Consider the following 27,442-nt stretch of genomic DNA (forward strand, 5'->3'; position numbering starts at 1 on the left):
GTGGCATCATGAACTTGGAATCTTTTGGTCAAACCCTAATTAGGGTTTGCATGTTTAATATTGGTCATTGATCAGTTTGTAATCTAGGTCGTCCATTTTCCCCTTGGAGGCCTATAAAGGAGATCACCCCTTCATTTGTAAGAGGGGGAGATTGTATGCAATTGTTGCAATAAGCTATTGAAGTAATAAACAGTGATATATTGTTCTCTAATGGTATACACTTGTGTTATTTTGTAGCTTGCATGGTTTCACTTTCCTCGGTTAGATTTATTTTAAGCATTTAGATGAACAAGGTTGATTGCAATTTTTTAAGGTGAAGATCGCTTGCTCATACCTTTTGTTGATGGATGATTTTTATCAATAGTGCAAGGTTGGACTAAGCTATTTTATGTGTGCGCTTAATCTAACTCGTGGGATGAACATTGTTCTCTGATGGTGTTTATCAATGGTTCAAAATATTTTAAACAAGAACTATGACGATTGCACCCGCTTCATGTAGTTGTCTTCTAGTGGCGAAGTGAAGTGTAGTTGATCTCATCTGAATCGTTGCTATCTATTGAGTTCTTAGATTTAGAATAGCTTTCCTAAACCCTTCCTATTTTACTCTCAGCGTTTTCTAATTGAAAAGTCCCAAAAAAAGAGTTATTTCATTGCCGAATCATTCGCAAGAATATCCTTTAAGTTATAAGTTTGCCTGAATCTTCTTAAGTGTGCGTAAGTCCCCTTCGATTATTAGCATTTCACATCAAGCCAATTGAGTTCACATCCATTGCATAATCGAAACCTTGGAGTCAATTCTATGAACTTGTCGCAATCTTAGCATACATTGGACCTCAATCAAGAGGATAAAGTGACTGTTGGAAAACTTTATGCAGTGTTGGTGTTGTCACAAAGCACCACTCAACACATCCCCTATGCATTTCCTTCCATCCCAATTTTAGGGACGCATTATGTGATATCTCCGCATTTGTCCAAACAACAAGGGGCATACCACCCTCTCCAAAACACCCCAAGGGATGGGAAGGGGGCTAGGTATGGAAGGGGGCTTAAGGGGTGGGAATGCGTCCCCATGAACATAGTTGTGTGTGCATAATATAAACAGCTATATTTACAAAATTGCCATATTTAATGCAGCAAACATCAAAATATTGTGTATGGAGCCTATCACTAATTGATTCAGACATGTCTATTATATATCTATCAATTATGTCGTCCCTAGTGGTCCCCAAAAAATGGCTCCCTAGGCTGCCCTCCCCAAAACACATCCCACTATCCCTTGCCATCCCCATAACACCATTAAACATACCTAATTTTTCAAATTATTGTGATAAGCATATACATGTACATACATATACATATACATACATACATGTGTGTCTATGTATGAAGCCTATCACTAATTTTTTTTATATTAAAGATAGTTCACCAAAATACATCATATATTGTTTAACTATCTAACAATCTGAACAATATATCACTGACCAAATCTAACCATAAGAGTGTTACACGATCAACAGACAACCAAAATTTACCACCGTCTATCAGTATGTATGAGAGTACACCATCAAATTACATATGATCGAAAGTTCAAGACAAAAACAACAAGAGAGTATGGGTCATCAGTCCTGTTGTGACCTTTTTCACACATCGCCCCATTGCAAATGAGGACCCTCTCTTTTCCTGCTTTCTAGGGTTTTTTTGTTAGTGCTCGTGGCCTTCTGCTTCAGTTTTGCCAAAGCCTTGCTCCGTTTTGAACGACTCAAGTCCTAGGGATTGAAAGTTAGTTTTTGCAAGCCAAGTGATAACAGAGTCCAGATACCGTCCAAGTGCCCAGAAAGGAAGGCCAAAGGACGAAGATCGCAATTGATTTGGACGAATTTGAACAACTTTCTATTTTTAGAAAGTTTGCTTTTTTGCTTTTTCCTATTTTTTAGGAAGTTTCGCTGTTGGCATTTTTAGCCCAATCCCCAGTATGGCTATTTTAAGAAAGTTTTTCCTGTTTTTTAGGGATGTCTGCTTTTTGCTTTTTCGGAATGGGGGCCTAGGGTTTGCACTGGTGGCACTGGCATGCATCGAAAGCTATCGAAAATTTCCAAGTTTTGACCTAAAGAGCTAAGTTCCTATATTTTAGGGGGCCATGGCACATTCAAAGGATAATCAGCTCGAAAAATCATCTAACTCTGGAATGTCATCTTGATCCTTAAATGTCCTGAAATTTGGCTAAGTCTGGAATGTCATCCTGATCCTGAAATTTGACTTAGTCTGGAAAATTGAAGAATCCTCCAAAAACTAGATTTTGCATTATAACTTCTGGAGGTCCGAAACCACTCTCAAACATCCTGACAATATATATGAAATATAACTTAAAGTATAAGAAAGAGAAAAGACATTGAAATGCCACTTATACTTAAATGTTATATTTCACATACAATCCACCTTGGAGATGCCCACAAAGTCCGCCTTGGAGGTAGTCTTAAAGTCCGCCCTACTTGGTGATCTTTCAAAAGTCCGCCCTCTTGAGGTCTTCCAAAACTCCGCTCTATGCCAAGAGCCTTCAAAAGTCCGCCATGCATGGTGATCTCCCAAAAGTCCGCCATGCTCAAACATGAAAGAGGTAGCCTAAAACTCCGCCCAAGCATAATGATGGAGGTGTCTTTAAAGTCCGCCCTTGGAGGTAGTCTAAAAGTCCGCTCTTGATACTTCAAAAAGCCCGCCTTGGAGGTAGTCACTCAAAACTCCGCCCTATCCAAGCAAGATGATGGAGATGCTTCAAAAGTTCGCCCAAGTTGAAGCCTTCAAAGTCCGCCCTTGAAGCATGTCTCCCAAAACTCCACCCAAGGTGTTGCTGAGTGGATGTCTATGAAAGTCTGCCCATGATGCCAAGTCTCCAAAGTCCGCCCTGTGGAGAGAGGTTAAAGTCCGCCCAAGATGATGAGTGTTTTGCCTTGACCTCTCCAAAGTCCACCTTAGGATGAACATATGCAGTTTAAGGAGTGGTTTGAAGTCTGCCTTCTTGAAGATTGTTCCAAGTTTTGATCCACCTATGCCTAAAAGTCCGCCTTGAGGGAGATCTGGTTAAAAGGCAAGGTACACATGTTTCATGAAGTCCGCTTTGTGGGGTGAAGGCAAATTTCAAGTGCAAGAAGAACTCCGCCTTGAAGATGTTAAGGGTAGCAAGAGGTAAGTCTAAGGCAAGCAAAAGTCCGCCTTGGAAGGCAAGAAAGATGGTTTCAAAGTAAAGAAAGTCCGCTCTACTTGGAAGTTGAAAGATGACGCCTACGTCTAGAAAGTTCACCCAACCTTGCAACAAGTTAGAGATATGACCAACAAGGTCCGCCTTGAGAAAGATGTGGTTAAGTTAAGACATGAAGTGCACATAAACATAAGGAAAGTTATTAAAGTCCAACTTTGCCTTGCAACACAATGAGAAACAAACTTCTTGAAGTTCGCCTAAGTCAAAGGTGAAGCCCAAATACTTGCTAAGTATTGAGGAAAGGAGAATACTCCATGGTGATGTCATCCAAATCTTCATAAGATTCAAACTAAGTTCCAAATTAGAAAGTTTTGAAAAGGGATATTTAAAGATCAAGTTCGGATCAGAACTACAAAAAATTAAATTGGAAACTTTGATTTAGAGAGGAGTTCGAACTTGAACCTTAATTAGAAAGTTTAAGGTCTGCAGATTTGGATTGAATTTAAACTCAAAATTAATTTAGAAACTTGCAAGAGTAAAGAGGTTCGAACTGAAGGAGATGATTGTACAAATTCATTTAAAATTAGAAACTTCCTTTGTGAACAAGATCGAATTAGTGTCAAGAATGGAAGTGCATTTTGCGTGTTTATAACTTTGAATTTAAGATTGAATACGAATAAACAATCTCTCCTCTCATTATTGCACAATAAGAGTTCGAATTTTATGAAGAGAGAGCATTTTCAAGCGAGCTTCTTGCAGGTCTGAGGGTTTTTAAGAAGTTTTATTGCAGATTGGAGGTATTGCAGGGTGATCTCTTGCAGATTGAGCGAACTTTTGAAGGAGTTTTAATTTTTTAACCTCATTCTTATCAAGTATCTGCAGATTTTGGAGTCCAATCAACACTAGTAGAAGGCAGAACTTTCAAGTTTTCTGAGTTTTGCTCCTTCTATATTCTCATTTATGTCAAAGGTGAAGTTTATTGGTGGGCAGACTTATCAATTTTCATTTTTTCTGAGTGTATTGGGGGTGTCTTTATCAGGTTTATCCAAAATTTTGATAAGAGGATCATTTTGGATTGAACGTTCTTTCTTTCAAGCATGATCTTCTAAGTGTTCGCAGCTTGTTTCAAAGCTAAAAGTGTTGAGAAATCAGAAGACCAAAGCATTCTGCCATCTAACCTTCAAAACTTTGCACTAAAAGATAGATTTCTAACTTAATTTCCTTTGGTTTTGCAAGTCGCAGATGGTAGTAGAAGCGGGATCATCTTAGAGATCGCAGCTGGAGTTTCAAGCCAAACGGAGGATTGAGGACAAGTTCACGGACAAGGTTCATCCGAGCATGAAGATAGCCAAAATTTGGCTAAGTATGGGAAATGTTTCACAAAGAAAATTACAATTTCCTCAATTATGATGAAGGCATGGAGAAATTCTTCTCCAAATTTCAGGGTATCAAGAAGGAGGGCATGATCATAGCGAATGTCTGAACAACTTGATCCTATCATTTCATATTTGCAAGGGGTTATCTAGAGCTTTCACCCTCCTCCCACGCAACATAAATTGGCAGTTGAAGGCATGATCGTCATAGAAAACACAAATGGAGTTTCAAGCCAAATTCAGAATTGAAGACAGGACCACGAGCAAGGTTCGTCCAAGCATAGAGAGGGCCAAAATTTGGCTAAGTATGAGAAATACTTCACGAAGGGATTTCTTCTCCAAATTCGAGGCACTTGAAAGAATCCGAAGGCATCAAGAAAGAAAAAGTTCTCAGACTTGGTGAAAATTTATAAAAATTAAATAAATTTCCAACTTCTTTAAGGATTTCATCTCTTGAAGAAATTAAAAAAGACAAGCTCCCAAGCAGAATCAAATGGTGACAAGAAGGAATCAAATTTCCATACTTAGACAATATCTTGAAACAAATTGGAGAATTCAAGAAAGACATCCAACACGTTGAGGTGGTGCCTCGTCATCTTCCAACCAATCAGATTGTTCCAAGTCCGCATGTCCAGGTTCGATGAACCTGACTTATCCAGAAGCTTCTAGAAGGGCACACTTCACAATGCAACAACCTTCTATTTTCATTGATGGTTCATATTTAGCAAGAAGGACAAGTGTCCCAAATGTAATTTTCTCATTGGTCGAGGGTAGTTAGTTCTGGGAAACCCTAATTAGGGTTTGTAAGTTTCAATCTGGTCCCTTGATCATTGTTTGATCTCGATCGTTCATTTATTTTGAAAAACTATATAAGGCTACCTCCTCTCATTTGGAGAGTGTGAGGTTTTTGACATATTGTTGCGTGAAGGTCATTTTCGAATAATATATTGCATGCACGCTTTCTCTTAAGGCTTTGTAATCTCTATTGTTTGAATGATTAGCATGGTTTCAATTTCCTCAACACTTTAGTTAAAATTAATCTAGATTTGCTTTCATGTTGTTAAATTGAATGAAGGATTTGATAAGTGTTAATTAACGGTGTATCTTTGCTCATACTTTTGGTGAATGGATGATTTCCATTTCACTGTGCAAAGTTAGTCTGAGCCTATCCTCTGTGCATGCCAATATTTCAATCATAAGCACAACCCATTGAAGATTGCACCCGCTTTGTGTAGTTGTCCTCAGTGTGGCGAAGCAAAGTGTGGTTTCCCAAGAGCACCCAGTTGATACCGTCTCCAGAGTTCGTAGGATTAGATCGGCTTTCTTGAACCCTATCCCTTTTTCCCTTTTTTGAAAGTCTAAATCCCGAAAAATCCAAAAAAAAGAAAGAGCCTAAAATTGCTAAGTCCAACAGCTTCAAAGACAATTGTTAACGTAAGTCCGCCTTGAGATTTTCAACAAACACTACCCGAGTAGCTATCCCACTAAAGTCGCTTGTTCGCACATATAGACCTTGGAATCAGCAGTGACTTTTCAAGAGAGGATAGAATACCTTTAGGTACCTTATTCTAATGTTTGGTAGATGATAAAACTACGCCCAACAAGTCCCATGACCCAATGATATTGTTACTGACATTTGCCTGGTCACAATCATTAGCACCCAGAGGGGCTTCAATGTTGGGATCTATATGACATCCCATCTAGGAATATCCTTAGCCCAAATAGCATCATTAACCGCTTCTATGTCCTTCTTCTCAATACCTTTGTCCTTAAGCACTTGGGTCAGTAGATCAAGTTCCTTTTGGTCCAACATATCCTTATATTTACTAAAGAAATGGGCAGCTTTGATATCAGCCCGATATATAAGCAACACTCCTTGTACCAGTATCATAAATCTGGCTTTTGGAATTTCCAACACTACTAAAACCGGCATCATGATCATAGTAAAGGTGAGTTCACCATTAAACTCAGTAAGACTCCTCTTTTGGTCCCGAAACACCTCTTCATTCCTCCTTTTCCACAAAAACCAGAGAATCTCACAAAATAAAACAAACCAAAACTTGTTCGAGGTGTTATCAAAAAATTCAACATAACCAGCTAAAACTTCAATCCAAGATAAGCCAAGCCGAGCATTCCAAAGAATAGGTGAGCCAAGAAACAGAGACCACGTGGCCAAGGCAAACTTGCACTCAGAAGGTAAGCGTATATCCGGTCAAGCCTACAATAAATTCTAAGCCTGCCAGATTGATTATTACGCAAAGTATACCATATCCCAAATAAAACAAACTTATTATTCACCAATGGGTCAACCAAATTGAGTTTCCTTTTGGCTTTAGCCTAGAAAAACTGTTCATTACCTTTCCAACTTATTTTCATACCTCCCAATTTATCCTCTTTGTTCTCAACCATATTAAAGTCCCCAGTTAAAATCCAATGTGTCTTAGAAAGTGATGAAGCCAACCAATCCCACATGCTTGTCCTCTCTCTGTAGTCATTTGGTGCATATATAGCACAAATATCAAACTGTTTCCCCATATACTGTATGGTAACCCAACATGCTTTGTTACAGGGGGAGCATCTTGTAGAGACAATCTTGTCCACCCACTTGGGATCAACCAATAATGCAACTCCACCCTTACCCTTCTCATGATCAGTTATGAAGCAAGAGGCCTAATTCCAAATAAATTTCATACTGTTTGAAGCTTGGAATTCAAAAACTTTAATTTCTTGTAAACATATAAATACTTACTTTTAGCTTCCTACACCAGTTTCTAATATCATATTTCCTGTCACTCGTTTCTAAGCCTCTCACATTCCAACTTGCTATATTTATCATCAACTTACCATTCGAGTTGCATGGATTTCTAATTCTTATACAATCTATTAAAACATTGGGGAATCTCACCTCGTTTCTTAGGGGTTTTTTTCCTAAGCCCGAACCAAACAAGGATTGTCCATCCATCATCTTTCTTTTTTCTTTTCATTCTTGTTAACCACTTCCTGAAAAGGTTCCCCTCCATCAACTTTATCAGCCACTTCCATCTCATATTCAAGGTTGGTTAATTTACAATTTCCTTTCCATATGCCATATCCCCAAGGACAAGATTGGAAATTATACCATCCAGGAAGGCATCCATGTGATGGGAACACAACTCATCCAATCTTCTAACCTCATTTCACTTGGCTTGAAGAGATTCCAAACCTAATTTTTGCACATACTTAGCTTTAGTACCATTATCTCTTGATTCATTAAATTAGGGAAAGAGTTGGGGACCATTATCTTCCTGCTTAGAGGCCGAGATTACTTCCAGCTCCTTTCAAAGAGGGGATTGCATAAAGAGATGTTAAAATTCTTGCAAAATTGGGGCCATCCCTGAACTCACACAAACACCTATCACTCTGAATATCAGTAGAATTATCCAAATTTTTAGAGCTTTCAATGCTAACTCCTCCATTAACAAGATCAAAATTGACATTATTTGCAAGGTTAGAGTGACTAGGCTCAGGGGCATCCGAGGTCTTCAAGACATTAAAGGTCCCATTATGTAATTTTTTTAACAGCGGACATTCTTTTCTTTTATGTTCGATCTTTTCATAGTGAAAACAAGCATTCAAATTCCCTATGTTAAGTTTTAATGATCAGATTAGATAGACAGAAATTCAAACACAGTTGCACAATATATGTTAGGTCCCGGAGACAACTGAGAGGGGGGGGCGGGGGGGTGAATTAATTGTCTAATAAATTTAAACCAAAAACAACTTAATCAACTTTCTGCTTAATAACGGTGAAACGGTCTTTTATACCGGTGGACAATTTTATCAGATAATTGCAATACCGGTAAAGATTAATGCATGAAACAAAAAGACAAAGTCATCCACAACACATAACACTAATATCTGTATGTGGAAACCCTGTAAGGGGAAAAACCACGGTGGGAAACCTTACCCACAATCAGATGATACTACTGCAGATAGTAAGTGTATACAAATGGGGTCTGCACATGAAGAAAGGCCAAGCGCCTAGAGCTCACTGCTCAAACACAAAATGGGAGTCACACTGACTACAATTGGATGGTTAAATCCAATAAGAATGTACTGGTCAAAATAGCATCTTCATATGCTGGGTTCAGTACCAGTGTAGTTCTGATTGTCTTCACAAAAAACCTCCTTCAACCTTCAAATGATGTTTGCGTGTATAGCTCTGCTTATTCTCGCATATACCTTCACACAATCCTTTTCGCATTCCACATCCGATCTTACAAATAAGATCTTACATTTATACCATAACCTAGGACCAATTTTAGTAGGTCGGCTCTACAAGATATATTACAATAAAATCATTTTACAAGCAAAACAATATCCGATGCAATAACCGATTCAACATGTCGGCTCAATGCATTTACAACAACAATAAGTCATCTCCATAGCGTGCTATGCTGATCTGGAAAAGATAAACCTGTCGGTGTAACCTGGACCTATTTGCCGGTAACAGCAAATATGTAAATATGAATATACCAATTAACAAAACTCCAAGACAAGGTGTCCACACGATGTTTTCGACATAACCAAGTGTTTTCCATATCATTCCAAGTGTCGGTGATCATTATATCCTGCCGGTGTACCAGATACCGGTGACTGTGCATAAGTCACTTGCTTGCCGGTGAATGTTGCTGATAGACAGAAATTCAGACACAATTGCACAATATATACCCTGGGACAACCTTCCTCTTGAAGGTGAAAAACCCAGCAACAAATGTCTTGAAATATATTAGCAAGATGTCTTTCCAAATGCTTCACACTTTGAAACTTATATGACTAAGAGATTCACCCTAGATCTCAGTGAATGCAGTCCTAACTTCCAAATAATGGAATACAAAGTCAATCTGCCTTACATGACAAACATGACTTGCTGAAGGAGGAATCAATCTACTGAAGATGAACCACGATGTGCTGAAGATGATATCGTAGATGATTATAAACCTGTTAAAGATAGAACACGAACTGCTATGAAGGAATCAATCTGCTTGTAATGAACTTAATCAATGCCTCATGAGAGAGGGCGACAAACTAGATATATATACCCAATCATGAGTGCTTCCAACCAACACGACTTCTGCAAGAGTCATTTATGATATCAACCAACACGTCTCTTCATTAGAGATTGGTTACATTACAATCAACACGTCTTGTTAACCAAGGGTGGCGGATTTATATTTAAAAACATGTTTTATTTACAAATACAAAGTTGGCAATATATAGAAATCAAACTTATTAAATGTGTAAGGCCGATAGGCCATTCACACATTTGCATTTGCTATGTCAACCTGAAGGAATCGACCATAACTATAACATTAACACTCCCTCTTAGCTAGCGAAGAATCCTTCTCGATATCTGAGTCACATAGTGACATCCACCATGGCTACTCCCAGAGGGTGGGTCCATCATGGCTACACCCATGTATGGAAAAGAAAATGAACACAAGTGCCCATCACAACGTGATGTCGTCATCTCATCATGACGTTAACCATGGCTACTCCTAGAGGGTGAATAAAAACAAGTGCTAAGTCATGGAATCTCTCAACATGACATCCACCATAGCTACTCCTAGAGGGTGGATCCACCATGGCTACTCCCAGAGGGTGGAACAAGGCCCTCACCTCAAACTTCTCTCCCACAGAGAAGAATGCATTATAGTACATCTCAAGGGATTACTGATGCTAAGACTCCCTCTCAGCAAGTGCTTCATTCTCCACAACTCCAACCTTATCTCGAAAATGCACAAACTTCACTTTGGCAAGGGGCTTGGTGAGAATGTCAACTGTTTGTTCCTCAGTACAAATGTATCTCAAGTTAACAACATTTCTCTGCACCATATCTCTGATGTAGTGGTATTGGATCTCAACATGTTTTGTTCTATCATGGAACACTGGATTGACAGATAGCTTCACATAGCTTTGGTTATCACAATGAATAACTGTAGGCTCCAACGATTGTCCAAACAACCCTCCCAGGAGCTTCCGAAGCCACACTACTTCGCGAGTTGCCACACATGCTGCAATGTATTCAGCCTCTGCGGTGCTCAGTGCCACTGAAGACTGCTTTCTGCTACACCAGGAAATCATAGCAGATCCCAAACTGAAGCAACAACCAGAGGTGCTCTTCCGATCAGTAACACTCCATGCCCAATCAGAATTAGAATAGCCTTGCAAATTCAAGTCCACACTGGAAGAATATTTCAAGCCATATCCAACTGTGTCACGCAAGTATCTCAAGATATGCTTGGCTGCAACAAGATGTATCTGCCTTGGTTCACACATGAACTGACTAACTACACTCACTGCATAGCAAATATCCGGTCTAGTCTTAACTAGATACATCAAGGATCCAATCAATTGCCTGTACATAGTAGGATCCTAATAGGGAGAATCTCACAAAGAAGTGCAATTAGACTTATACATTAGAAATTGATCTCATTGTGGGTTTCCTTGTTTGTCCTATGCCCTTCTCCCCTTGTTTGAACAACAACAACTTCACAAACTCCTTTGGAGAACTCCCTATCAGTGTGTTTGCTCTGATTACTCAATCAAGGTTAGGACTCACAGGAGTAAATCCAACCAGCAATGTGTCAAATTCTTTAACCTTCACTTGCAGGGGACTAGGAGGAGTCTGAGATGATTTAACAACTCCTACCATGTGGTTTTGTAGTTTGTTTCCCTTCATTTCGTCATCGCTTTCATAAGTTCCTATTTTCAAGGCCTAGTAGCCCTATGAGCCCCTTTAAGCCCTACCTTCACGGGTTTTGCTCATTTGCTCAAAAAACTTCCAAAGGACCCCCTAAAAGCTTTTGTGAACTAGATACCCATTTGGACATTCTTTAAGATTCAGGATGTTAGATGGTCTGATACGTCCGTACAGATACGACCCCCAAAATGGCACTTTTCAAGGGTTTTAGGCTTATAAGCTTTCTCCAATAGGGTTTACTGATCTCCATACTCACACTGAAGCACTGTCCAGTATCCTAATACAATGCCGATCACTTGGCATTATTGGATTTGATCACCCTGCAAGCAATAATGAAAATAGCAGTCATGTTCCCTAGCCAGGCTATGGCAGAGCTCACCTAGGAAATGAGAGTAAATTGCTCCAATGCAACTTCCAGGACACAACAAAGAGTATTTACACTGTACACGGACTCCATTACTTGAATCCCAAAGGCCATTGAGAAACCACAATGGGAATTCAAGTTGGAGCCATCTTTAGGGTCTTAACCCCTTACTCAGGCCGAGAGCAGTATAAACTAAAAAGAATTTCTTTACACCAACTAAACCTGCACAATGATTGAACACAAATACTTTCTAAGCACCACAATAACACAAACTAAACATCCATGAAGGTACAGTACAGAAATCAATCCATCTGATACGGACTACAATACACAAATTTGCAAATTTTGTGAAAACAAGAAAATACTTTAAGTTGCTTATTGAGGAATCTGATTATCTGGATCTTCCAACCCCTTTACAATGATTTGAAAGGCCTTATATAAGCCTGCTCACTCACAACCAACCTCCCATCGGACTCCTAACCACCGATTTGAGCATTTTGAAAAAGGTGCTCATATTGTTGCAAAAAGTTGTCAAGCAAACATGACAACTTTTGCTCCATAATGCATTTTTGCAACTTGGGCATACCTACACACTCTTGACCCCTAGGATGATTTCCTAACATCAAGTAAACATGTCCAAAAACCTTATGAGGCCTTACAAGGAGTTAAACCAATTTTGCTATATGATGCCATTTTAGGCTTACAAAGGCACATTGGCCAAAACTGAGAAAATAAGTTAACACTAGAGACAATCAAACTACAAATAACCTTAAAACACACTTCTGGACCTTCCAATAGTCCTTTATTCACTCATTGATCCAATAAGGATCATTCACTCCAAAATTGTGAAAATTCATCAAGAAATCTAGGTGCTCCTCCACCAGATTCACAAGATCTGAACTAACTGCAAATTCCCTCAATTTCTTCAAGTTCGTTTCCATCAATGTAGACATAGATTTGCAATCTAACATCCCAAATCTCTTCAAGATGTCAATGGAGTATTTTCCTTCACTCGGGATAAACTCATTAGGCCTCTACCATACTTCCAAACCTAGAAAGAAATGCATGAGTCCTAGGTCCTTCATCTCAAATTTTGAAGTCAACTCCTTCTTGCATCTAAGGATGAGATGATCTTCCCCGGTAAGAAATAAGTCGTCAACATATAGCACCAAAATTAAAACTTCGCCATTGAATACCTTGAAGTAAAGATTCAGATCAGCATAATTCTTGCAAAAACCCAAACCCGCCAAATATTTGTCAATTCTTTCATACCATGCACAAGGAGCCTGCTTAAGACCATATAATGCTTTCTTCAATTTGCATACATGAGACTCTTTCCCATGAATCACAAACCCTTCAGGTTGCTCAATGTAGACCTCTTCCTCAATCACTCCATTGAGAAAAGTTGTCTTCACATCCATCTAATGTGGCTTCCATCCCTTAGCTGCTGCAATGGCAATGATGGTCCTAATGGAAGTATAGCGAGCAACGGGAGCAAATGTTTCTTCACAGTCTATTCCTTCTTTCTGAGAGAAACCACGAGCCACAAATCTAGCCTTGTACTTTTCAATGCTTCCATCAGCTGCATGCTTAATCTTGTATCGCCATTTGGAAAATACCATTGACTTTCCTTCAGGTCTAGGTACAATATCCCAAACGTAATTCTTAATGATGGATTGATAATCTTCATCCATAGCATCTTTCCATACTTGTTGTTTTTGAGGCTTCCTCAACACTGGAAGGTTCAGTCTCAATAATATTACACGTCAATGCAACATAGCTAGAAAAACTTTGTGGTCTTTTACTTTCTCTGAACGTGCCTCTAGGAGCTGCAAATTTTTCTGCCTCCTATATAGTGTTCCTTGCCCAAAGAGGCCTCTTTCGATTCACAACAATATCTCTAGGCTCATCAGTAGGATCCAAAGGTTCAATTGGATCATGATCTGCTACAAGTTCAATGGACTCCCTCTGAATCTCAGGAGTATGATCAATGTCCATGTCTTGAGGAGTCTCATGATTTTCATCATCTATCTCCATGCATGAACCTTTAGAATTCTGAATGCAACATCTTCTTCAAATGCAACATCTTTGCTCACTACTATTTGCTTCTGACCGGGAATGTAAATTCGGTAGGCTTTACATGTTTCACTGTAGCCCACAAATATTCCTCTCTTGCCACAAGGTTCCAACTTGGTTCTTTTGTCTTTGGGTATATGAAGTATGAACATACACTGGACAACCAAAGATCCTCAAGTGACTGATATCAAACCTAATCTCTGAAAAGGCTTCCTCTGGAGTCATATTCTGCAATATCCAATTAGGACATCTATTCTAAACATACAGTGTTGTTCTAGAAGCTTCTGCCCAAAGAAAGGTTTGAAGGTCTTGATCATGGATCATGGCTTTTGCAGCTTCAACACTGGATCTATTCTTTCTTTCTGCAACCCCATTTTGTTGTGGGTTGTAAGGGACACAAAACACCCTCTTGATCCCTGCCTCAATACAGAATTCACAAAAGCTACCAAAGGTGTATTCACCTCCATTATCAGACATTAAAACTTTAATTCCCTTTCCAGATAGATTTTTTACTTGAGCCTTAAACTCTTTAAATCTACCTAGGACTTCATCAGACTCTTTAGACCTTATGAAATAAATCCAAGTCTTCCTAGAGTAGTCATCAATGAAAGTTACATAATACAAAAAACCACTTAGGGATGTGTTGATGTGTTTTTTATGCACATGCAAACACAGAATAAAATACCAAGGTATCTTATCCTCTCTGGAACAAAGTTATCCAAATGCTAATGATATGCCTAAGGATCAATCGAAATAACTCCAAGGTTCTTATATGTAGGGTCTCTACGTGTAGATAAGCTCAATTTGGTCTGATTTGATTATGCTGGAATCACGAGGGGACTTACATTCGAATGTCTGATCGTTTAATCTGTTGGAACTTGAGTCCTATCTACTCACCGAATAATAAAGAAATAACAAAAGGTCAAAGGCTCAGAAAGTCTACTCTAAGACCTAGAATGCAAGATGGATGAATGACTAGTTGGAGTCCTACTAGGCTAGGTCTCACCATCAAACTGAACAATCCGACACCAGCTCAGTGTGATCTTCTAGGGTTGTTCTGAAGATGTTCAAATCATTATTGTCAAACATTGATCATCATTCAAGTTAATGCATGAACAATAGACGCGTAACGACTTGAGATTAAGCTCATTCTATGCCAGTTGACCACGCAGGGCACACTTACAATCAGCAAGAGGCTAGTGGTTTGGACTAGGCGGATTCCACGCGAGTGCATTCAATAACTTCCCATTCAATCTAATTAACCATCATCTAAAATGAAGATTCAACAAGCGAACATGCATATTGCAAAGAAACAACACATTTCACCATATCTTCAATGAAAATGGAGTCTTTTTACAACCAAGGCAACAATTTCTTGCCTTCTCTTCCTAATCTACTCTATTGCTATTCTGTTTGCTATTCTATTTTACTAACTATTAACTATCAACTATCAACTCACTATTAGCTAACTCTTAACTATTAACCCTTACAAATGAAGAGCCAGAGCTTTATATAGAGAGCTCTTTACATTTCAATGGCTCTGATTGATTTAGAATGAATGGCTAGGATTACAAGATGGAAACCCTAATTAAGGTTTGTTACAACAAACTCCTTTAGCCAATGAGAAAATTACACTCCATGAGTGTGGACCAATAGATGCTAGGGATAGGTGCCTCGAAGTTTGTGCCATCACTGGTGAGTCAGGTACATTGAATCTGGACATGCTGAGGTGGAGCTATCTGATTGGAGGAATAGTGACTGGGATGCCACCTTGTCTTGTGTTTGCCCTTGCATTGACCTTGATTGATCTTCCTTCATCCTTGATGTACTTAGTGAATGATGTAACCCCTTGACTCTCATATGTTTGATGAAGCCTCCTTATGGTTAGATCACTCCTTAGTAGCCCACTTCACCTTGAAATGCTTACAAGATCTTTCTTCTGATATCTTGTGGTTTCTCCATGTGGTAGAATGAAGATCTTGAGAATAGCTTGCAACTCCTCGAACACTTGAAGTCTTCCAACGCTTTAGAAGCACCTTGAGTCCTCCTCCATGCCTTTGAAGTGTCCTTGATGATGATGGAACTTGAATAGGTCTTCCTTGTCCTGGCCTGATCCTCCTCCATCTTGATTTTATTAATCTGCAAAAATAACAAAGGATGATTAAGTATACATGATATATTTGTTCTAACATGATATTTCTCACCTTAAATCATCAACAATAGGGCATTAGAATGAAATTCACTCAAGATCCTCTCCAGGGACAGGCCCTATAATAAAATTCGCTTTGTTCTAACATGATATTTCTCACCTTAAATCATCAACAAGAGGGCATTAGAATGAAATTCACTCAAGATCCTCTCCAGGGACAAGCCCTATAATAAAATTCGCTCTGGACCCTTTGGAAGGGTCAAGAGTGAAATTAGACAAAGTTGCTCAATTAGACCTCATTTTCAACCTTACCTTACCAAGATCAAATCATTTGCCTCCAAAATTGTTTAGGAATGGGTTTTGCTCAAGGACCTAGTCAAAACATTAGACCCCTAGGAATTTCGCTCTGGACCTTGGCCAAGGACGGGACCTATAAGGAATTTCGCTCTGGACCCTTTGGAAGGGTCGTGAGCGAAATTAGCATTTTAGCTCAATTTTCACAATTTCTTTGCCTCAAATCTCCTTTCAAAGCAAGAATACATCAATCTTACGCCATAGAGACAAAATCTAGGCTTCAAACAAGGGGCAAAATAGTGCTTTAGGAAATTTCGCTTTGGACCTTGGCCAAGGACAGGACCTATAAGAAATTTCGCTCTGGACCCTTTGGAAGGGTCAGGAGCGAAATTTGCATTTTAGGCCTAATTCTTCCACCTTTTCACCCCTCAATTGCTCCCAAGGCATGATGACATCCTAACTAAGGCTTCAAGGCACAAAATTTAGTTCAAATTTGAAGCAAAGGGAGGATTCTATAAAAATTCGCTCTGGACCCTTTGGAAGGGTCAAGAGCGAAATTTGTCTTTTAACCTCAAATCCATCATTGCTTTTACTTCCATTCAGTTCCTAAGGCAAGTATATATCCATCCTCTCTCCACCATGTCCTAGGAACAAAGATCTTGACTTGAATAAGGAGGAAAATAGTGTTTTAAGAAATTTTGCGCTGGACCCTTTGGAAGGGTCAAGAGCGAAATTCTTCCTTCGGCTCATTTCACACTTCTTTTCTCTTTTCTTTGCCTTGAACTTGACTTATCAAATCTCCTCTTACCATAATCAAGTCAATTCGCCATCTATTTAGCTTAAAACAAGGTCCTTAGGCAAAATAAAGAGTCTTGCTAGGAATTTCACTCTGGACCCTTTGGAAGGGTCAGGAGCGAAATTTGCATTTTGCTTGATCTTCCTTCACAAAACTTCATTTCTCATCCTTTAATCATCAAAAACAAGCCTTTTGCCTTGAAGAAATGCTTGAGAATGAGTTAGTTTGTAGGTTGGAGCAAGGTATAATGCTTCATGGAGAAATTCGCTCTGGACCCTTTGGAAGGATCAGGAGCGAAATTGCTCAATTAGGCTCAATTCTCATCCTTTTTCACTCATCTTCGCTTTAGACTTGATCTTTGATCCTTTTCTCTGCCATGCATGACTACCATTCAATGTTCTTAGTGAAGGAATAAGTCTTTTGGGGAATTTCGCTCTGGACCCTTTGGAAGGGTCAGGAGCGAAATTTTGCATTTTGCACAAATTCCTCACTTTTCCTCACTTCACTTTGTTTCACACATCAATTCTCTCTTCACTACGCCATAAGGACAAGGTTTATAAGGCAAATTAGGACCTAGAAGAGAGATCCAAGGAAATTCGCTCTGGACCCTTTGGAAGGGTGAGGAGCGAAATTGGTGTTTTAGCCTTAAATATCACTCAAACATTCAAACTTTACCCTTAATCACATTGTCTTGACCTCAAGACATGCTAACAAACCACCTTAAAGGAGTTCTTGGCTCAAACGTTGGATGAAAAGTGCATTTTAACCATTTCATCTAAGTACCCCTGGAAGGACAAGACCTATTCAGGAATTTCACTCTGGACCCTTTGGAAGGGTCAGGAGCGAAATTTGTCCTTTAGGCTTAAATCTTGAGCTTTTCATCAAATTTTCTTGTCCAAGCTTATCCAAGGCGTCTCCCAAGGTGAACTCAAGCTTATTTCCCCCCAATCCATGCCTTAAAGTGAAAGTTTTGTCTAGAATAGGAGTCAAAAGGGAGTTAAGGAAGATTCCTTTCGCTCTGGACCCTTTGGAAGGGCCAGGAGCGAAATTTGCAAAAATGCTCAAATTCTTGACCTTTCTCCAAATTTTCAATTGTAGACTTGGTTGCTAGGTGTTTCTCAAGGATAAATAGGTCATCTTCACATCAATCAATGCCTAGAACTTCATCATTCATCAACTGGACTAATCTCAAAACCTCAAAGGGAAAATCCTTGATGATACTCACTCACAAACCTTCATTGACTTCCTCAAACTCAAACAAGACATAACCTATCAACAAGAGCAAGCCTGACCTAGAGAAGGCTTTCAAAGAAATCCTGACCTGGACCACCTACTGACCCACCTCAACTCAAGCAGAGCCTGCTATCCTAATGATTTCTCGGACAACTCTCCAATGCAAAGGCTAATAGCCAAGAACCTAAAAGACCAAGAAAAACTAACCCTAGAAAGCAAAATGTAGGGGTCCCCATTTGCAATGGGGCGATGTGTGAATACGTCACAACGAGATGCAATTGACATTGGACCACATAAATCAGAATGTACAAGATCTAAAATTTCTTTTGCTCTACTTCCACTGCTATGAAATGGACTCAATGTTTTTACCCATAGCACAACCTTTACAAGTACCATCATGCACATGACTAAGTTTAGGAATACTCTTAACCATCTTCTCCAATGATGAAAGAGCCCCGAAATGTAGATGTTCAAGTCTTCTATGCCATAGTTTGCTGGAACTAGAAGAGTCATGTAGAAGAGCTTGAACTAGATGAGTGGAAAGCTTATACAAACTCTCATGTCGATTCCCGATTACAGGAGCAGTTTTGATGTTGGAGTTCTTTGGCCATGCAAGAACTCTTCCTTCTGAAAAAGCTATTTGACAACCTTTATCCTCCAAGGCTGAAATGGACACAAGATTTCTCTTGATTCCTGGCACGAATAGGACATCACTTAGATGAAGAGAAATTCCAGATTCTAGGTTGAGTGATGTAGCACTAAATCCTTTCACTAAATAGCGTGCATCACCTCCAATGATCACTTGGAGATTAGACTCCCTTTCCACCAAATCCAAAAGATGTTCTCGATATCTTGTGATGTGTCGAGAAGCTCCACTATCAATTAGCCAAGTGTCACTATCCGTGGGAACATTACTTGATAAGGCAGATATGAAGAGGAATCCATTGGAGTTGTCTTCAGCTTCCTTTTGAGCTGAGACTTCATTAATGTTCGCCATGTGTTGCTTAGGTCTTGTCAAACAATCCCTTGCATAGTGACCAAATTTGTCACATCTAAAGCACTGAATATGAGAGAGATCCTTCTTCTTCTTTGAATGAGGTGCAGAAACTGATCTTTGATCTCTATTCCTCTTGAAGTTGCCCTTTTTCCAATTTCTTCCTTTCTTGGTGGATTGAGTGGTAAGAACATGAGTGTCTTCGTTTTGAGAACCTTTGACCATTCCCTTGGTAACCAATCTAGATTCTTCTTGAATGCAATCCGCACGAAGACGATCAAACTTAGGCAATTTGGATCTCCCACATATACTTCGAATAGATGACTTCCAAGAATGACGGAGGTCATTCAATGCCAACATGACAAGGTCTTTATCAACCACTAGATCTCCAACAGCGCTTAGTTGATCCCTCGGTTCAAAGATCTTCATGAAGAATGACATGACAGATTCTCCTTTCGCCATCTTGACTTGATGAAATTGTTGCCTCAATGCAAGAGCCCTACTTGTGTTGTTAATCTCCTATAGACCTTCCAAGGTCTTGAACATGTCTCTCACAATTGTCATCTTGGAAATGACAGGCACTAAATGATCTCTCACGGAGTCAATCAATATCTTTTTCGTTTTTCTGGCATTCTTCTTGAATTGAAGTTTCTCCTCTTGATCTTCTGGCTTGGATAAGTCTTTTTCCTCCACAAACTGAAGAAGATCATTTTCTTCAAATGCAATAACCACTCTAAACTTCCATGAAGTGAAGTTTGATACACCTTCAAGCCTATCCTCAACTTTAAGACCGTTTACCATTTTCGAGGCTTTGATGTTCCTTCTTGAATGTGAGAGATGAAAGAGAACTTCGCTGTTATAGGGAAATCTGATTATGGTCTACTTCACCGTGGCTCTGATACCATGTTAAGTTTTAATGATCAGATTAGATAAACAGAAATTCAAACACAATTGCACAATATATACCCTGGGAAAACCTTCCTCTTGAAGGTGAAAAACCCAGCAACAAATGTCTTGAAATATATTAGCAAGATGTCTTTACAAATGCTTCACACTTTGAAGCTTATATGACTAAGAGATTCACCCTAGATCTCAGTGAATGCAGTCCTAACTTCCATACAATGGAATACAAAGTCAATCTGCCTTACATGCGAAACACGACTTGCTGAAGGAGAAATCAATCTGCTGAAGATGAACCACGATGTGCTGAAGATGATATCGAACTGCTGAAGGATATTGATGATCAATGATCTGCTGTAGATGATTATAAACCTGCTGAAGATAGAACACGAACTGCTGTGAAGGAATCAATCTGCTAGTAATGAACTTATTCGATGCCTCATGAGAGAGGGAGACAAACTAGATATATATACCCAATCATGAGTGCTTCCAACCAACACGACTTCTCCAAGAGTCGGCTATGATATTAACCAACACGTCTCTTCATTAGAGATTGGTTACATTACAATCCACACGTCTTGTTAACCAAGGGTGGCGGGTTTATATTTAAAAACATGTTTTATTTACAAATACAAAGTCGGCAATATATAGAAAACGAACTTATTAAATGTGTAAGGCAGATAGGCCATTCACACATTTACATTTGCTATGTCGACCTGAAGGAATCCGACCATAGCTGTAACATTAACACCCTAGAACTTCCGTATCGCAAACCAAGGTATCCCCATCAAGATTAATAGAGATTTTTTCCAGGATAGTGACCTTTGGGTCAAGAGCAATTAAAATTCTAGCATTCAAATGGGGGAGGGTCACTCCGAACTCCTCAATCTGTAAAACATTCCCCAAGAGTTTCAACAACTGCGGTAAAAAGGGCCAATATTCAGTTGGGACCCCATGAATTTCCAACCAGTTAGGCAAAGACCTAGCAATGACTTGCTCCAAATTCCCTTTCGAGGGACCATGGAAAAGCCCTAAACAGAGACTGGCCCACATTCCAAAAACCTTTTTTCAAAACATGCTCTTGCATACTGTGATTTTTCAAAATAAGAACAATAAAACCTTTATGCATCAGTCTAGAAAAATTCACATAGATGCCTTTTTTTTTCCCCAAACATTATTAATCCAATCATCAAAAAAATTTCTTGACGACGAAATGTTTCCATCCATACAAACAAAGAAAATTGCCACATTCTTTAACCTTATCTACTCATTCCTAATAGCCTTTACCATATCTTCATTCAAAGTCAACGGGAGGATATTAGGGCCAGAAGGGGGAGACTTACCGTTACTTCCTCCGGGGTCTCCAATTTCGACATCCCCTCCATCTCTATTTCCATGTCCTTCGGCCCCCAATAGTCCTCCCGGTTCCCAACTGGAGACTCGCAAAAATCTTCCATGAAAAACCGTAGAGGAAGGGCACTCTGTTCTAAGGTTGTCTACCGAGAGCACTAACTTATATAAAGGCTTCAGTTTTCCGATCGGTATTCTTATCATTCTCAACCGAATCATTTTAATCCCCTCCATTCCTGCATCATTACCTTCCATCAATGTGCCATGAGCGAAAAAGACTTAAGAGTACAAAATCTTGTGGCCGAACCCCAGGCCAAGAATGGTAAGGAGAAAACCAGGGGCAACCTCGTACAGGATAATAAAAACGCACATACAAGGGAACAAGAGGCGAACACAATCAACACCAAAGAAAAAAAACAATAAAAGCACAAAAAAAGAGACAGTCGATGAAACACAAACCGCAGCAAACATGGCAGAAAGGAACGAAGAAAACCAGCAAGATAACAGGCACAGACTCCAAGGAAGATGAGGTGGTTGTTCACCTCCCTCAAAGCGCGCCTGTACTCTCCTCAATATGAGCCAAGCCTATCACTAATTGATTCAACCATGTCTATTATATATCTATCAATTATGTCGTCCCCTAGCGGTCCCCAAAAATTGGCTCCCTAGGCTGCCCTCCCCAAAACACATCCCACCAGCCCTTGCCATCCCCATAACACCATTAAACATGCCTAATTTTTCCAAGTTAGTGTGATATACATATACATACATATAAATACATACATATATACATATACATATATACACATACATATATATATATATACATGTATACACATACATATATATATATATATATATATATATATATATATACATGTATACATATACATACACACATATATGTATATATGTATACATAGACACACACACACACACACAAATATATATATATATATATATATATTGATACTGATATATCGATTTACGGAAAAATTAGCCATATCTAATCAGATTTAAGAGAGTAAACCACCAATACTCTAATCTAATTAAGCAATTCCATAAACACAATGAAAATCAATTGAGATTAACAAAACAATAATGAACTTCTAAATTAAAAACCCCCTTTGTTAACTCAATTTGCTTCCATTGCTCTTCTTCATCATTGTGTTGCGTGGCTCTCAGTGTCATGTTGGGATTCCTACATAAAGATGGCACAATAATTTTGAAGATAGTGGTTAGGAAAATTAGAGAATGGATGCTGAATTTATAGATTCTGGAGGATGAGAATGGACAGTTGAGATTCATTCTGGAACAGAGTTGATCAATGGCTGAGATTGCTTGAGACAGAAGTGATTGAGAATTTAACTCATTTGATTGATGAGTCAACTGGATTGATTGATCAGTAAACTAATTAGATTGATCACTGAACTGAGTTGATTGGTTTGTTAACTAATTTGATTGCTCTGTTCCAAAAAGCTGATTTGAAGTTGAAAAAGGTGATTGATGAGTTAACTGAGTTAACTGGGGAGATGACTGAATAGATTACTCAATTGACTGAATTGATTGCCCAGTCAAACTGAAAGACAGTGGGAGTTAGAATTTCAACACGCGCTGTAGAATTTTGACATGAAATTGCATTTGATTTTTTAATTCAATTTGAATTTTCGAATAGTGAAATGCACATGTAATTTGATGAAATTTGATGAAATTAGAATTTGGTGAAATTCGAATTAGAAAAGAATGAATTAGATAATTAAATAATTTAAAGAAATTATTTAATTATTAGAAATGAATTTAATTAAATAATAAAGATTATTTAATTAAAGGATTAAATTGCAATTAATTAAATAACAAATATTTAATTAACTGTATTGAAAGGGTTAAATGATTAATTGATTAAGGAGATAGAAATATAATAATTAGTAATGTTGAAATGATGATTAGAATTAATTTAGAAGAATTTAATTAGTTTAATTAAATAATTAAAGAATTATTTAATTAATAAGACGAATAATTAGTGCAATCGATGAGACATTTTTCGTTGTGTGTATATATATATAATTTAGAAGTATTTGATTAGTTTAATTAAATAATTAAAAAATTATTTAATTAATAAGACGAATAATTAATGCAATCGATGAGACATTTTTAGGTATATATATATATATAGAACTCGTGAAAAACTTAAGGAAGTTACACCATAAGGATCCAAAAATATGCACTGCAAAATGACTTAATCCATACAACTAACAACCAGTACAGATCAAAGATAAGGACCCACAGGATTTATTAAAGCACTTGTCTACACTCAAGTAAGTGCTGACAAACTGAAATACATCCAGGAAAAATAAATAAATAAATACTAAGCATCTATAATATGTTTGCTGTCTAGACTGAAGATCTAAGCAAATTACATAAAAATAAACTTCTTTTACCTAATAAATCTATTTATTAGATATAATGGAATCAATTCGTGAAACAAACATCAAGATTCCAGATCATCATGTTGCTTGCCAGTCAGTTTAAGATAAAAACTAGAACACATATGAGAAACAAATTTTAAACAATCCATAGATTACCCATAGTGCAGTACTTGTGAGGATACAATATTTTAGTTAATAAAAATATAAGAAGTATGGGCTGCTATTATGCATTAATTACAGTGATGCAAAAAAAGTCATCAGAAAAGGACCCAAACATGACTACGAAGTTACTAACAGTGCAATTAACTTCGTTGTGCTAACATATTATTCATGCAACTACAAGGCAGCAAAGCACATAAACAAGAACTCAAAGCACCGTGACCAAAAGGCACACTTCCTGATCTCTGGGCCAAGCCAGGCATCTTGAAGAAGGGAGAGACAGTTTAAATACGTCTAGAAGAAACCCTAAATGTCTCCTGCTATCTCGTAACATATTTTGGTCTGCCTGACCTCTAAGAAAATCAATAACCCAACCAACAGCCTCTGTAAACCATCTAAAGTGAAAACCCAATGCTAAAAATTTCATACTTTCAGCAGCAATCGAGGACAAAATGTGGGCTTTTTTTCAAATGCAGAATTTTGTCATGGATTGGCAGGGCTTTGGAGTAGAAAAACACAAAAGGTTTGTAGCAGACTTCATATATGTACAAGCATACACAAGCATGTGCACACCCATACTAGCTTTAAAATTCATACCCACACACCCTGCTGACTATGAAGGCAAATCAAATATATATTGACAAAGAAAAATGTCAAGAAGCAAACATGTATAGCAGTCGAAATGCAAATAATCTCCTGTTCTCCTTCAATTGTTTGATTTAAAATTTAAACAAACTGCAATTGTTTTCTTTTACATTCACATAAAAGATATGATTCCACCCATTCAGTGCATCTTGTACTGGAACAGAATTCCCAGTTAGCCAATATTCTTTCCTCTTGCATGGCAAAGTATGAAAAACACCAAAAGAGCATCTCACCATGTTGGAGGACTTCAGTAGACAATGAACTCCAAAGGATGTTGTTTATCAGCTATCTGCATAAACAATCACGGTTATTAACAGCCATATCGAACAGGTGTAAAATTTTAAATGAGTATCATATATTAATTAGAAAATCACAATGCAATTTAATACAACATAAAACATCAACTTACATGAAAGCAGGTACCATAATTAAATAGCTTAACATGGAAATCGTCATACCATCAAACACCAGTAACTGTTGAATTCAACATTATGTATTTTCCAATTGACTGTATCCTTGTTTTAATTTAAAAATTACTAGATCAGATAATAACTAAATAATAAATAGTAGTATCAATAGCAGTGCATATTAATAATACACCATAACATGTACCACATGAGGTTGCTAACAAGCTAAATTTACCATCATAGGTCACTATTAGCACAGAAGCAAGAGAATGTACTGATTACACATGAGAAACTAGGGTTTCTCTGTATTTATAACATGTTCCAGCATCAACCATATGGAGTTTCACAAGTCTATATTCAAATTTACATCACAGAAAATGTTTCTATAATACAAACAATGGGAGGTTAAAGTTAAAATTAAAAATATTCAAATAATTAATGTCTTCATAAATGAATGTGTTTGTGTGATCTTTTGTAGACTGTTGGCATCAAAAGATAGAAAGTAGAGGAAAAATCAGAATGGTTGATTGACTAGGCTGCTGACAAAATAACAAGTGAAGAATATTGGTTGATACAGAGAAGATGATAGAATCTTGCTGGAAGGATGAACAGAGAGAGATGGCAAAGACTGAATCAATATTTAGTTGGAATCAAAAATTTAATATGATCACACATTCGGATTCCTCTTAAAAAGTTGTGCCATTTCAAAAAAAAAAAAATTGCACCTTATTTTGAGTCTGTATGCAAAAGTTACGGCTTTAGAAAAATTCAGCAAAAGAAAGTTGATGAAGCAGCAAAACCCATCATTTGCCAGTCTGCCAAAAGAAGCTAATTCATTCTGTACAGGTCTAGGCATCTTTTGGCGATCCAGATTCCTATTTTTGGCTAAGTTGCTGGTCCTACTAAGGGTACAAGTTCATGTATGTATAAACAGTAATACTCAATATAACTATAATGTATATATGTTAAAGATACATAAAACCAGCTATGTTGCTGAGTTCACCTATATAGGCCCACATATTGCAAAAATATGGTTCTGATATGGGTCCAGGTCCAAATCAGCCCTGGGTATGTTAAGGGTCTAGCCTGGAATCCCAAATACAGGCTCCCATTCAAAGAAACTCTGCAAAAACTGGCTATGTAATACAAAACCCTAAAAGGCTAAAACAGCTCATATTGACACCGATCTATTCCACCTCAAGTAAACGTCCATGTGTACGAGTCATGAAAAACAAATCATAATATGAACTTGTGAAAGCTAAAAAATAATGATTTACCAAGGATATCAGGATTATGGCATATCCCCAATTTTCTATTAGTATATCAGAGTAAATAGAGGACTGGCTATAAACTTTAATATATACACGGGCATTTAGTACTAATCTAAAAAAGGCTATAAAATATGAACTTTTATATCGTAATATTTATCGGACTGGATATCATCTACTTAATATCCAAAAGCATTTACAATTAATAGATTAAAAGTTTACATATATCTACATTATAGATTAAAAATTTATTTATCTATTTAGCAATTATGAGTACTATTAATGTAGTATTAGATATTATATTATATTTATATCAATATTAAAATATAATATTATAAAATAATTCAGAAGTTGCCAAAAAAAAACACTCATAAATATATAATTCATTGATTTGTTAAATGTCAATATGGAATGAAAATCCCAATCATTAATTTTCTTATTGCTCTTCATCAAGAGCATCAAAGTCAACATTTGATTCATTTGAACCACAATTAACTAGAATGCCACCCCCACTAGCCATGTCATATGTAGAAGGTGTCCCATCTAAAGATGGCTTCAGCAAGCTATTCAAAAATAGCATCTAAGTCAGCACACTCAAGAGTTAGATTATATTCCTCGTCACCCCTTCATTGTAATCAAGTTATTTAAGTTACAATAGATGCAAGTTGGAGTTTACATAGACCAAATCCTCAACTTTTTTTGCACCCAATTGGTTGCACTTAACTAAGTGGGTAAAGGAGTATGTACTCCAATTCCAACTAAAGTAGTATCAAGCCCAGGAATGAAATGCAAAAACGACTGACAAATGAAAATGGACAGAAATTACATAACCAAAAAATATTCAATTAAAAGCTTATTCCATTCAAGCAAAATGTACATATTTATCAATATGAAAATGATAATTTAGTTCATCGTCTAGTTAACCAACAAGAAATACAAAATATAAAGTATTATTCTATTTCTACTACTCCTAGGATTATATATACTAGTCTCACATCCCCTCTTAATCCACAAGGGTAGTTGGTGAAACCACTATTTGTGGTGTGCATTGGGAAACTTGTTTATGGCAACCT

At 37.7% G+C, this 27,442-nt stretch overlaps 1 protein-coding gene across 2 annotated transcripts in view; it reads right to left on the reverse strand.

Moving 5' to 3' along the window:
- The window catches only part of LOC131048836 (sm-like protein LSM7), a 115,662-nt gene that overhangs the window by 57,244 nt on the left and 30,976 nt on the right, over positions 1-27,442 (reverse strand). For both annotated transcript variants that reach the window (XM_057982911.2, XM_057982910.2), the window contains one exon: positions 24,928-24,983. In XM_057982911.2, coding sequence (XP_057838894.1) covers positions 24,928-24,930 — 3 coding nt within the window. In that variant the 5' untranslated portion in view covers positions 24,931-24,983. The remainder of the gene's footprint in view (positions 1-24,927; positions 24,984-27,442) is intronic.

The sequence above is a fragment of the Cryptomeria japonica genome, chromosome 1 (assembly GCF_030272615.1).
Source record: "Cryptomeria japonica chromosome 1, Sugi_1.0, whole genome shotgun sequence".
Classification (NCBI taxonomy): Eukaryota; Viridiplantae; Streptophyta; class Pinopsida; order Cupressales; family Cupressaceae; genus Cryptomeria; species Cryptomeria japonica.